At 33.1% G+C, this 14,213-nt stretch overlaps 1 protein-coding gene across 10 annotated transcripts in view; it reads left to right on the top strand.

Moving 5' to 3' along the window:
• CCDC88A (coiled-coil domain containing 88A) overlaps positions 1–14,213 on the top strand; it is a 122,027-nt gene that overhangs the window by 18,353 nt on the left and 89,461 nt on the right. For all 10 annotated transcript variants that reach the window (XM_034659155.1, XM_011237779.3, XM_011237761.3 and 7 more), the window contains exon 3: positions 11,447–11,555. In XM_034659155.1, the coding sequence (XP_034515046.1) occupies positions 11,447–11,555 (109 nt within the window). The remainder of the gene's footprint in view (positions 1–11,446; positions 11,556–14,213) is intronic.

The following is a 14,213-nucleotide window of genomic DNA, read 5'->3' as shown; positions in this document are numbered from 1 at the left end:
GTAGATATATACAAGATGATATTGATACTAGGTTTTATTGGTTGCCATCATGTGCAGTGACTGATGTGAGAAGGGAGAGAAATTAAGGTGAAGGGATACTTTTTTAAAAAACCACTTATTTCCCTGGGGTGCCTGGGTGTCTCAGTCGGTTAAGCGGCTGCCTTCGGCTCAGGTCGTGTTCCCAGGGTCCTGGGATTGAGCCCCACGTCAGGCTCCCTGCTCAGCGGAGAGCCTGCTTCTCCCTCTCCCTCTGCCTGCCGCTCTGCCTGCTTGTGTTCTTTCTCTATCTTTCTGTCAAATAAATAAATAAAATCTTTTAAAAAACCAAAAAAAACACTTATTTCCCTGATATACTCAAGGCAGAGATATCTTACTGCTTAGATAACTCTATATGGTGATGATGCTTACCCAGTTAATTATTTTTCATAAAGCAATCCTTCTGGTATATGCACATTTGAAGTTAGATATGCAAATACTTACCTCAGATGTTTCATAGTGACATGCAAATATTATGTAGTTATATGTTACCATAAAAATATCTCAAAATTTTTTAAAAAATTCTGTTACGTGGACGGCACTGGAGGAGATAATGCTAAGTGAAATAAGGGGGAATGAAACATGAGAGACTATGGACTCTGAGAAACAAACTGAGGGCTTCAGAGAGGAGGGGGGTGGGGGATGGAATAGCCTGGTGATGGGTGGTAGGGAGGGCACGTATTGCATGATGCACTGGGTGTTATATGCAAGTAATGAATCATCGAACTTTACATCAAAAACAAGGGATGGTACTGTATGGTGACTAACATAATATAATAAAAAAATATTAAAAAAAAAGATACCATTGGAAAGTTTGGTTCTATTACCAAAAAAAAAAATCTGTTACAACTAGTTTTATATTAGAATGGCATGATCAAAAACATGAGCACATGTAGTTGTGAAGCACCAACACTAAACAGATGGTCCAGGAGGATACATAACAGGCTTGCAGTCTGGGTAGAAGAGCGCAAAGCCATTAAAACTATCAGATTTCTGTTTCTCATAGATATTAGTCAATGAATAAGTAAAGACAGATTCCTTGGTTATATAAAGACCAAATCTTAGAATGTTAGTGTTGCAGATTTGCTAACTTTCTCTTCATCTTTTACCCTAATTTAAAAATTACTATGTACAGTGGTAGATAATACTATTGTCTGCTTATTGAAATTAATGCATCTTGTCATAAGTAGGTCATTTATAAATGTAAAATTGCTTGAGGCCCTTTTATTGCCATGGTGTATTTAACTTCTGGCTGGACAGATTTGAACTATATTGCTAGGCTCTTTGCCTCTAAAGCATTTCTCGGTTTTCGTTTTATAAAAGGAAATGGTTGATCTGTGATTATGTTGGCTCAGACATAGCTATGTATGATTAGAAAGTTACTTGCTCACATTTCATATGTGTATCATTCAATAGCTCATCTTTTATTTCCAAAGATAAATTCTAAAAAAAAAAAGAATGCTTTCAAAAAGAGTTTAATCAAAACTGCATTGATCATGACTCTATTCTGAATTAATCTTTGTTTAGTATTTTAAGTAGTAAACATGAAGGAAAGACAGAGTATTTAGAATAATAGACTAATCTCTTTTTAGAGCATTCTGGATTCATACTATACCCAGTTTGTTTAAATTACTGTACTATGACTTTTATTGTAAAAAAAAGAAGAAGAAACTTAAAATACAAGCAGGAATGTAGTGCTGTCTGTCTTTACATGGGATGCATACCTTTTACAGATGAAATTTTTAATACTGTTTTATTTTCTTATGTTTATTCATAGTCTGACAAATGTCTTATGACTGAATCTCTTGCACTGAATCCTACATGTATAGCCTCATTAAATGTGCTTCAGCTAAGTAACAGATACAATCATTTATCTTTTTTCCTAGAAGTAAATAAGATGGACAGGCTTCATGAAACGATTTTTTTATGGGTATCTTTACTCTCTTTAAAAAATGCTTTACGTATTTAAAAGAATTAGTTAATACTAAAAGGTTCATAGTGGAGGCGCCTGGGTGTCTCAGTCGGTTAAGCCTCTGCTTTTGGCTCAGGTCCTGATCTCAGGGTCCTGATATGGAGCCCCTTGTCCTCTGGCTCCCTGGTCATCAGGGGACTCTGCTTCTCCCTATCTCTCTGCCCTCCTCCCCCTGCCCCAACTAGTGCATTCAGCACACGCTCTCTCTCTCTCTCTCTCTGTCTTGCTCTCTCAAATAAATAAAACCTTTGAAAAAATAAATAAATAAAAGGTTTATAGTGAAAAATGGTAATCCCTGCCCTAACTTAACTCTCAGTTCTGTTTCTTAGAGTAAAAACCTAACCTTTTAAAAGCAATTTCTAATGTCATTTAGTCCCATTTATGGTGATAATATGCCTACCCTCGTATTTCTTGATTTATCCCTTTTAGAGACATTGTCTGTTGGCTTCTGGATAATGGTAAATGAGATTTTAGCTTTTTTTTTTTTTTTTTCGGCTATCTCTATATCTTCTTATCCTATCCTTCTAATATATTTATTACAAGTTTAGTTAAATCAGTAATCAGTATTCACATTAGTATATCTGTATAATGTTTTCTGCAGACCTACATTTTTTTTTGAAAAAAAAAAACCTGTTTTCTCTGAAGTTACTGATTTTCTTGATGTACATAATTTTCAGTAAGTCTATCCTTAAGTAATCAGCTATCTTTCATTGAAGTGGAGATTAGGACTTTTCAGGCAGTTTCACCTGAGGGTAGTCCATCCCTCTTACATAAAGAGATTGCATTTTTAGGGCAAAAGGGCCTGTTTTCTGTGATCCTAACATATGTCATTATGACCCTAACCTAAATTAGGCATCAATCAAATGGGAAACCCAAGCCTTGTAATTGAAAGTTTATTGTTCTCTTGGTCCATGCTTAAAATGCTTAGCAGTTATCCTGGTCTCCCAAGTCCAGGTTTATGGATAGGCTGTGATGTATTACTCAGATTCTAAACAAATGAGAACTTTCCAGTTCTGTTTGCATACTAAAATAACTCTCAGTATGTACAGTGTGGATTAGAAACTGAAACTGAGACTCTGAGTATCTAGTATCAGCCTGCTCTACGAAAGAACTGCGCTATTCTAGTGGATTTCCAAATGAGTCTACTAGCCCTCATAGAAATCCTCTCAAATCCCAGGTACTCACGGCAAAGATTTGTAAACACAAAGCTCCACAGTTTTATAAAAAGATGCAGGAAACTTTCATTCCCCTATCTTTAATAATCCCTGTTGAATGTGAAGTTAATTTTAGGTGTTGAAATACTTTTCTGCAAATTTTTCAAAATACTTTCTCTTGCATTTCTAAGTTGCATTTTTTAGTTTTTCCCAGATTGCTAAAATAATTTCATCTGATATACTTAGTGTATAAAAACTAAACTGTTCTCCCTTTTTATAGTCAGGATTGTCTTGTTTCAAGGAATCTTTTTCAAAGGCTGAAAAACTTAATATTAAATTTATAAATAAAATTTTCTTTACAAAAAGTTTTTAAAAGATTTTGAGCAAACCAAAATTCTAAATTCTTAAAACTTGCCAATTCTTAGAAAAGCTTTATACAAAGGAGGCCAAAGGCTTTTTTGGCAACTGAATACATTTTGAAATACCGTGTGAGGAATGTTGGGCATAAAAATTTTTAAGAAAATCTTTAAAACTTTAAGAAATATATCAATTTAAAGAATGCAGAGAAATGTGGTAACAACTGTCAGGGACAAAGGTAATAGTTACATTATAAAATTTGTTAAAGTGGGAATGAAATCACTTGTGTTTATTAGAATATCACACATCCATTTCAAAGTATAATCCAAATTATATATTGTCATGTAATAATGGGTTTGCACTATAAATTTGTACCGTTTTTAAATCTATATATATTCTTTTTTAAAGATTTTATTTATTTGAGAGAGAGCATGAGCAAGGGAGAGGCCGGTGAGGAGGGAGAAGCAGACTCCACTCACACGGGGCTCAATCCCAGATCATGACCTAAGCCGAAGGCAGATGCTTAACCATCTGAGCCACACAGCACCCCAGTTTATATATACTTTTAGTAGTAATATTGAAATCTTTCTCTCTTTTTTTTTTTAAGATTTTATTTATTTTTCAGAGAGCACAAGCAGGGGAAGTGGCAGACAGAGCAGGTAGAAGGAGAAGCAGGCTCCCTGCTGAGCAAGGAGGACTTGATTCCAAGACCTTGGGATCATGACCTGAGCCGAAGGCAGACACTTAACCAATTGAGCCACCCAGGCATCCCAATATTGAAATCTTTCTTAAATATTTGTTGTCAGAATTAAATGTCTGGGTTTATTAAAATATCAAAGTGTTTTTTAGGTCTGTTATCAGTGTATGAATAGGAGGCAGTCACAGGTGAGAGGTATGTAAGAGGTTTCAAATATAGAGTAAGGAAAATAAAATTTAAAAGAAGAAGGCTAGAGAGATATTTACTGAATCTCTATGATTGCAAGTGAAATTTACATAATTGTAGGTTTACCTAACATTTTTGTTACTAGGGTTGTTCTTACTCTCCTCTCCCAATTACAATTATCTGTACACTTTTCTCCACAATGATAGATTGACTAAACTTCTATACATGAATATGCTTTTATACATGAATATGGCCATCAGGTACTCAATGAGTATTTGTTTAACTTACTAAGTGTATCACAGTTGATTATATAAAACAAGATTTTCCCTTCAGCATTCTGAGTTTTTAACCATGACTTCCTGACCATGCTGCTGTTTGTCTTTGTTTGCCATCACACATAATCTGACTTCTGCAATACAGTCTCCTTGTTTTTCTAAGTAACTAGTTCTGGTTGGTGCTTTTACTTCAGAGGCCCACTTTTCCAGTTATACTCATTTGCCTTGGGCTACTCATTAATTCCCTTGCACTAAGCATAAATCAGTCACAGGTCAGATTTGGCCTGCCTTACTACTATTCTTCCTTGTTCTGTAGATCTCAAATTGTAGGTTAGGACTCTGTTATTCAGCTGATCTTTGGGATACAAACCTTTGTGGGGAGTATCTATTCTGGGCTTCCAAATGAGTTGTTAGCTTGGAGAATGTCATCTCATAACTCTTATTAGGAAGCACCCATTTTTTAAGCACTATTCTTAGTCTCAGATTATTTATTATTTTTATTTATTCAAACAGTGTTGTTAGGATATGTCCTAACTTTTAGAGATAAAAATGTGAATAAGATATGACTTCTGCTGTCAAGGTACTTATAGTCAAGTGAGAAAGTGAGAGATATAAAGGTAATTAAATATTAGAAGGCCTATGCTAGAGTATGTACCAGAAAGGGGGAATGGTTGTTATACTGTTTACTCAGTCTAGGATTGTGAGGATGACTCAGTATTAGAAGATGTAGCAATGTGACTGACTACATTAAGATATTAAAGAAGAAGAATCAGATGGGAATAGATGTAGGAAAAATTGGGTAAAATTCAGCACCCATTCAGATATTGAGTAAAGAATAGGAGGGAACTTGGAGCGCCTGGGTGGCACAGCGGTTAAGCGTCTGCCTTCGGCTCAGGGCGTGATCCCGGCGTTATGGGATCGAGCCCCACATCAGGCTCCTCTGCTATGAGCCTGCTTCTTCCTCTCCCACCCCCCCTGCTTGTGTTCCCTCTCTCGCTGGCTGTCTCTATCTCTGTCGAATAAATAAATAAAAATCTTTAATAAAAAAAAAATTACAGCAAACATTATACATAAATGGTGAAACAGTAAAAGCTGTTTTATTAAATTTAAGAACAAGATAAGGATAGCTCTTGTCTTCATTATTTGTTAATGCAACAAGTAAAGAAATAGAAATGAGGTGTCAGATTGAAGAAGAGGAAATAACTGCTATTTGCTGATGATAAAAAATTTTTTTATACTGGAAAACCCAAGAAAATGAGCTAAATAAACTCAGTTTTGAAAGCTGGTTAATCAGAAGTGCAATCTACAATAACTACAGTTTTCCTGTTACACACTAGCAATGACCAAGTACACAATAATAGAAAAACTCATTTCACAAACCAGAACCTAAATAAGAAAAAAAATTTATTTTAAATGTATGAGATTTTTGTGGGGAAATTTAAAAATTTTACTTATGCAAATGTCAATCTTTTCAAATAATTATTATTAATAAGATCTTAATAATTCTCAACCAGGTTTTTCCTAGAACCTTATAAATAACCTAAAATTCAGAGAAAAGAGCAGTAATCAGGACAATTTATAAAACAAAAGAGGGGAGCTTACTGTAATAGAATCAAGATACTAATAAACCTAGGAGCTTACTGTAATAGAATCAAGATACTAATAAACCTATAGTAATATTAAAAAGTTTTTAAAGACAAGAATAGACAAATGGGGTAATGGGATACAACAGGCTCCAAAAGTAGGCCCACACTTCATGGGAATCTAATATATCATAGAGATCAGTGAGAAATAAGCTCTTTAGTAATTGGTGTTGGGAAAATTGGTTATCAATATGGAAAAACTACAAATTATATTCAAGACAACCTCCAAAAGCACCAACAGACAACCTATGAGAATAAGAAGGTTTAGCAAGGTTTCCAAAGAGAAGAGCAATACACAAAAATTGATAGCATTCATATAGTAGTAATAACCTATTAACAAAAATATTTTTAAAATATTACATTCACTCTAACAGCAAAAACTAGGAGGCATTTAAGCATATATGTAATAATTCTTCCTAGAGAAAATTATAAATTGAAAAGCTCAGTGATTGATATGACTCCAAAAGCACAGGCAACAAAAGCAAAATTAGACAAATGGGATTGCATCAAAGTAAAAATTTAAACAATAAACAGCAAAATGAAAAGACAATCTACAATAGTTGTCAAAGTCATTATAGTAATAGATTATGATCCATTAAATGTTATAGGGAACCATGAGTGTGTATTGATATAAATAAATACAAAAATTGATGATCAGATTATTGACATAGTTACAAAGTATGTCTTCACAAAATACTTAATAATTACAAAAGAAAAATAACTATCATGGAGAAAACTGGCAGTTGCCAGTTTAATCAAGTTATAAAAGGGAATGTCATCAGTAATGAGACAAATTGAAGTCATGCACCATCTCCTAGGATGCATTGAGGAGAGCACTGCATCTCTTCTGTGTTTTTGGTGTCAAAGATAAATAATCTGAACGTCATTATGAGTCAGACACTGTCTAATCAGGTAAACCCAATTGAATAATATTCTATGAATAACTGGCTTTAATCTTTTAAAATGCCTAGGTCATGAAATTCGAGGAAAGACAGAAGCTGTTGCAAGCTGAAAGAAACTAAAGATAAAAATTCAGACTACTGAATGAAAAGTGTGATTTTGAATTAGATCCTTTTCCAACAAAGGATATCAATTCATTATTTGGGAATGACAAACTTGAATGGATTCTAAAGATTGGATGATAGGAAGATATTATTGTTAACTTACTGATTTTAATAATTATATGTGTTTATAGAAAATAAGCACTAAAATATTTGGGGATTATTGGATATCAAGTCAGCAACTTGATTAAGAGGTTATTATTCTCAAGAGGTTCGGGAAAAAGACTACTTGTCCATGCAACATTTCTGTACGTTTGATACTGCCCCATAAATCACTTAGACTCTATTCTTTTCATCTGGTTTATTTTTTTTTCCCCTCTGCTTTGGATTTTTTTATTGTGTGTCTCCAAGTTCACTAATCTTTTGTTACACAGTTTCCTATCTACTGTTATGCACATGCAGTGAGTTTATCGTTTCATATAGGTAATTTTTAGCTTTAGAAGTTCCATTTGGGTTGTTGTTTAGTTTTGGTTTTTTTTTGACAGTTTCCATTTATCTTCATATAAAGTTCATGTTTTCTTTGTAGTCCTTTACTGTACAATTGACCCTTGAATAACAGGTTTGAACTGGATGGGTCCACTTATACACAGATATTTGTAATAAATACAGTACAGTACCATAGGTGTATTTTTCTCTTATAATTTTCTTTTTCTCTCTAGTTTACTTTGTTATAAGAATGTAGTATATATATATACATACACAAAATATGTGTCAGTCAACTTTATATTATTGGTAAGGTTCTGAGCAACAGTAAGCTATTAGAATTTAAGTTTTGGGGAAATCAAAGTTTTTATGTTGATTTTTGGCTGTGCAAGGGATCAGCATCTCTAATCCCATGTCATTCAAGTGACCACTATATTTATAATGGCTTTTTAAAAGTTCTTGTCTGCTCTTCCCATGATCTCTTTCATTTCTGAGTCTGTGTCTATTAACTTTGCATTTTTCTTTCCTGGTCATGAATCACTTTTCTCCCCCCCCTTCTTTGCATGTCTAGTAATTTTTGATTGTATAGTGGACATTTTGATTATTACATTGCCAAGTGTCTGGATCTTATCCTCTAAGGAGTGATGAATTTTGTTTTGGCATGTTGTCACCTTGCTTTTAATTAGCTTGATCCTTTCATGGCTTATTTTTTAAGCTTTGTTGGGGAGGTTCTGGAATAGTTTTTACTCAACTGCTAGATTATTCCTATTTTTAAGATACTTTTCTGAGGTTTCTCTCCTAAATGCTCTGGGTGTTTAAAAAGGTTTCTTTTTCACTCTGGCTGGTCAGAACTTGAGTTTCTCTCGGCCCTTTGTGAGATTTGGTGGTTATTTAGCTTATAGCATTCCTGTGGTTGTCCTCTACTCAGCCTTGTAGAATTTAGAGTACACATGCACAGCTTAGTATTTAGCCAAAATCTTCACAGCATATATTTGGAACTCTCTTATATATTAGGATAGTTTCCTGTCTCTAGTGTTCTTTTCGGAAAATTTTAGTTCCTTCAGTTTCCTTGAACTCTAAGTTTTGGGTCCTTAAATTCAGTGAAACTTGGGCTACTCCTCCCAATACCTCATTCTGGAAAGTGCCTCATTGCTTCAGTAAAGAGAACCTTGTGAGGGTTTATAACATTGCATTACCTGCTGTCCAAAGTCTGAAACTGTTGTTTCATGTTTTGTACGGTTTTCTAGCTTTTTATGGCAAGAGGGCAAGTTTGATACTAGCTGTTCCATCCTATTTGATATTATAGCTTACTTTGGTGGTATTATTTTCTCATCTAATGTTGTGAGCAATCTCACTGTATATGGTTGAACTGATCCAGTGTTGGGGATTGACTGTTGTCTTGGTCACATGACAAAGGATCAATATGTTGGAAGTGCTGGCAAGAGAATAGCTGAAGTAAAGCAATAATTCTCAGAGTATGGTTTGAGGATCTTCTCAGGGGTTCTGTAGGGTCTTTCTACTTCAAAGTACATATCTGGGTAATGCTAAATTTTCTTCATGTACATGAACCAAAATACCACAAACAATAGATGAATGCAGAAACAAAGATGAGCAAGCCTGTTTTTCAAATTTAAACCAGATATTAAAGAGATGTGTAAAAATAATAAAACAGTGCTACTCTTCTCACTAATTTTTTTTTACTTTGGTATTTTTAAGCATGCAATTTATTATTATAAAGAATGAGTTAATAAGTAAACTACCTGTGAAATCTTCTCAGTTTTAATTTCTGTCACTGTAAATATAGTCCACAAAAAAGTTGTTTGGAACCTAAAAGTTTGAGAATTATTAAAGCATCATACAGTCTAATCTGTCTGGGGAAGAAACTGAAAGCATTGGGGGTCTAATGGACTAGGTGAAAAAGGGAAGGATTAAGGAATGAGAGGTTCTATTCAGTTCCTCTTCTCTATTGTATAGGTATCAATTTCTTTATTCTCTTCATTCTTGTGTGGAGGTGTGGCTGTTAAAGTCATAATCATAGGACGGTACTGCGTCCCAACAACTGCTTAGGTTCTTACTTTATGATACTATGCGCTCAGCCCTTGCATGGAGAATCCTGATTTAATGGCTGCTATTTCACTTGGCTGTCCTCCAGCCTGACCTCTTGCCCCTAATGAGGAACTAACTCATACCTGCTTATGTTGCGGCATCAGCTTCCCTTCTATTCTAGTGCTGCCACTTGTACTTGGGTTTCCTATTCTTAAAAAGAACATAAATGACTGTTTGTCTCTGTCTGGCTTATTATCAAATGTCTTCAATGTCCATTTGTATATTGAAAATGGCAGGATTTCCTTTCTCATGGCTGAATAATAATTCTAATATATATATATATAAAACGTATATATACATATGTGTATATATATGTATATAGTTTTTGTGTGTATTTCACATCTTTTTTTGCATTAATCTGTTGATGGACAGTTAGGTTGTTTCCCTGTGTTGGCTATTGTAAATAATACTGAAGTGAATATGCAGATATCTTTTCGAGATTCTGTTTTTATTTCCTTTGGCTTATATTTTGAGAAATGGGGTTGCTGGATCATATGGTAGTTCTATTTTTAATTTTTTTTGAACCTCCACAGTGGTTGCAACAATTTACATCCCTAACAACAGTGCAGAAGAGTTCCCTTTTCTCCACATCCTTGCCAACACTTATCTCTTATGCTTTTGATATAGCTGTTTTAACAGATGTGAGGTGATACCTTATTATAGTTTTGATTTGCATTTTTTAAATTTAAGTACTTTTCATGTATCTATTGGCCATTTGTAGGTCTTTTTTTTTTTTAGAATAATGTCTGTTCAGTTCCTCTGCCCATTTTAAAATCAGATTGGTTTTTGCTATTGAGTTATATGAGTTTTCTTATATTTTGGATATTAACCCCTAATCATATATACGATTTGAAAGTATTTTCTCCCATTCCATAGGTTGCCTTTTCATTTGGTTGATGGTTCCCTTTGCTGTGTAGAAGCCTCTTAGTTTTATGTAGTCACGCTTGTTTATTTTTGCTTATATTGCCTTTGCTTTTGGTGTCATTGAATTTCACATTCTTAACCATGGTCTATTTTTCCTCAGTTTCTGTTACCTCAGAATCATTCAGCCATTTGCTTTAATTGAATATATAAAGTTTACCCAAGATTAAAGTATTAACCCATATCATAACTGCATTCTTTAATTCCTGTGGGACAGTGCCCACTCAAATATAGTCCCTATTATTCAGTGAGGAGATACAGCATTTTTTGGTTATTAGCTCATATTTTACATTCTTGGTTTAAATAGATTTATTTTGGGTGATGGAAATACATATATATTCAAAGGCAATAAGAGGTAGATAGAGAAGCAAAATGAGAATGAAAGGCAACATCTGACTTATGTTTCAAATTTACTTTGCCATTGTCTTAGAAATATCAGATGCATTTATATTAATTAGAAACAGAATACATGTCAAATTTTCTCTGTTAATGCATATGGATACACAATTTTTTTCAAGAAAAATGTATTTTATGGTTATTTTCAGTCATCTGTATGTTGATAGGTATATTTCAGTGTAATTTTAGTTTAAAGCATCTTTTTTAAATTTCTTACAGTAATCCTAAATCGGAGAGTCAGAGAGTAAATAAAAAAGTCAACAATGATGCCTCACTTAGAATTCATAATCTTTCCATTTTGGTGAGACAGATAAAATTTTATTACCAGGTAAGTGCTCCTTTTTTTTTTGTTTAGTATTTTAATAAATGCTTGTCTATTCACATTTTTGTGTAATAACAAGAGGTGAGAGTATCACTCACCTAACATATGCTAAATGCTTATTATGTGCCAGATACTGGTTCATTTGCTGGAGATAGAGCAGTATTGACATAATTTATTTCTTATGCAATATTGAAGATACAAGCAAGCACTTCATAATTATAATTTTAAAATAATTTTAAAAATAATTACATTTTATGAATTTTAAAAACCAGTTTCTAAGAGCTTGAGTAGTGCAGCACTTTGTTAAGCTACTTGAATTATGCCTTTGAAAAGTATACTTTTTATTGCCCTTTTTAAAACTTAAATTGGATGCATATTTCAGAGTTTAAATATGAGCATTCTTCAGGCTATCACTATACCTCTAAGAATCACTATAGCTGCATTACACAAATTTTAGTATGTTGTATTTTTTTAAAATGTTTATTTTTGTGCATTTTCTCATTTTTGTTGTAGTTTCTTATTCCACTTGAGTTATTTAGAAGAAGTATGCCTTTAGATTTCTGAACATAAAGTATTTTTCAAGCAACCTTTTTTTGGTTTTTATTTTTGATTAAAGAATATAGTTTGTATTATACTAATTCTTTGACATTTGTTAATAATTACTTGGCTTATTACGTTGTCAGTTTTTATTAAGGTTTGATCTGTGCTTCAGAAAGATAGGTATTGTCCAGTTGTTTGGGTGCAGAGTCAGAGCAAGCTTGTTTGTTAATTGCATTTTTCAACCTTTTGTGGCCTGATTAATTTTGTCTTTTGATCTATAAGTTATAGAGAAAGGTAAGTTGGAGTCTCCCATTACGATAATGGATTTGTCAAGTTGGCCTTTTTCCACTTGAAAGCTACGTGACTAAATGCAAATGAGTTCTAAATTTTTTAGTTATTATGGAGAATTATACCATTTATAATAATTGTTTCCACATTTTTTTTTTCTACTGGTTTCAATCTTTTCACCCTCCTGTTTTTTTAAAGGCCACTCTCAAAATTATACCTTCCATTCTTACCCTAGCAAAGGCTGAAATTAATTAATATCTTTACTCTTTTATGGAATAGTACTATGATCTTAAAATACTTTAACTCATATTATTCCCCTTTATGATTTTTTTAAGCTCCTGTTGTCTTGCATTTTAGTGCTTTTTTAAAAACCTCATAAATTAGATATTAAAAGTACTGTTAAATAAATAGAATCAATGTTCCTTTAGATCAAACTATGTGTTTTCCTTTTTTTTTTTTGCCCTCTCATGGTTTTTGTTTTTTGTTTTTGTATCTCAGAACTGTCTTAAGTATCATTTTCTTACTGAAGTATATCCTTTAAATGTTTGTTTAGAGAGGGCTTGTTGATGGTAAAGTTTCTCAATGTTTATTTGTCTGAGAATGCCTTTATTTTACCCTTGTTCTTGAAAGAGTTTTATTGGGTATGCAGTTCTTTGTTAACAATTAGTTTTCTCTCAGTGTTTTGAAGATTTTATTCTTCTGTCTTGGGATTCCTTTTTATTCTGGAGAAGTCGGCTATCAGTCTAATTTTTGTACTTAGGTTAAACTGTCTTTTTTCCCTCTTAGCTGCTAATATTCTCTTCTGTAGTTTCTTTCCTATTCTATTAGTCTGATACCTTCAGATATTACTATTACATGTTTATTAGACTTTCTTATTCTATCTCCCATGTTTGTTAAACTTTCTTTTACCTTATCAATCTTGTGCGGCATTTTGAGTATTTTTTTCAGGACTGTTTCTCCACTTTGCTAATTTGCCTCTCATATGTGTCACATCTTCTGTTTAACCCACTGATTAACTTTTGACTCAGTAATTATATCTTTCCTTTGGAGAAGTTCTGTTTGATTCTTTTTATCTTTGCTTTTTCATTTTGTTTTTAATCTTTTAATTCCTTTTTTACTTTAGAAATTAAAAAATTTTTTATTTTAGATTTTATGCATGATAATTCCAAAATCTGAAGTCAGATCTGTGGGTATCTGAATATACCTTTTGTTTTCAGCTTGCTATTTCTCATGGTAGTGGTGGCAGCAGCGGCAGTGAAGAGTGTGTGTGTGTGTGTGTGTGTGTGTGTGTGTGTTAATTGTGACCTTATTTTGGGTGGGAGGGGATTTATCTGTGGGAATACTTTTGTGTCTGGGCCAAGGATGTATTGCTCCATAGAGGGTTTGTTTCATTTGTGCAACCAACCCAAAACCACTTTAATTTATTTTAAGTAGCTCTATATTATTTTAGAAGCAATAGTTGTATACTATAGAAAACTAAAAAATTGAGAAAATATGAACATAATTCCAGTGCCTGGAGATTACCACTGTTAGCATTTGAATATATGTATGCTGGATCTCTTTCTCTGCATTTATGGGTATGTAAATTATGTATTTATGTGTTTGTATTTTTTTTAAGCTGATACTACGTTATTGCAAATCCTTAGAGAAATAACCCTTCTCAGTCTCTACCAAAGGCCAAGAAAAACAACTTCTTTCTTGTTTTTGTAGGGTTCAATTTTTTTTCTGTTTTATCTTTTAACTGAGGATTATCTTTTTATTTATTTTTTTTTAGTTCAGTCATTTGAAAAGAATTTTTAAAAAATTATCTAGTATTTTTGGATTTCTTCCTTCCTT

The sequence above is a fragment of the Ailuropoda melanoleuca genome, chromosome 4 (assembly GCF_002007445.2).
Source record: "Ailuropoda melanoleuca isolate Jingjing chromosome 4, ASM200744v2, whole genome shotgun sequence".
In the NCBI taxonomy this organism is placed as follows: domain Eukaryota; kingdom Metazoa; phylum Chordata; class Mammalia; order Carnivora; family Ursidae; genus Ailuropoda; species Ailuropoda melanoleuca.
The sequence above is the reverse complement of the archived record's forward strand: the minus strand, read 5'-3'. Positions and strand labels throughout refer to the sequence as shown.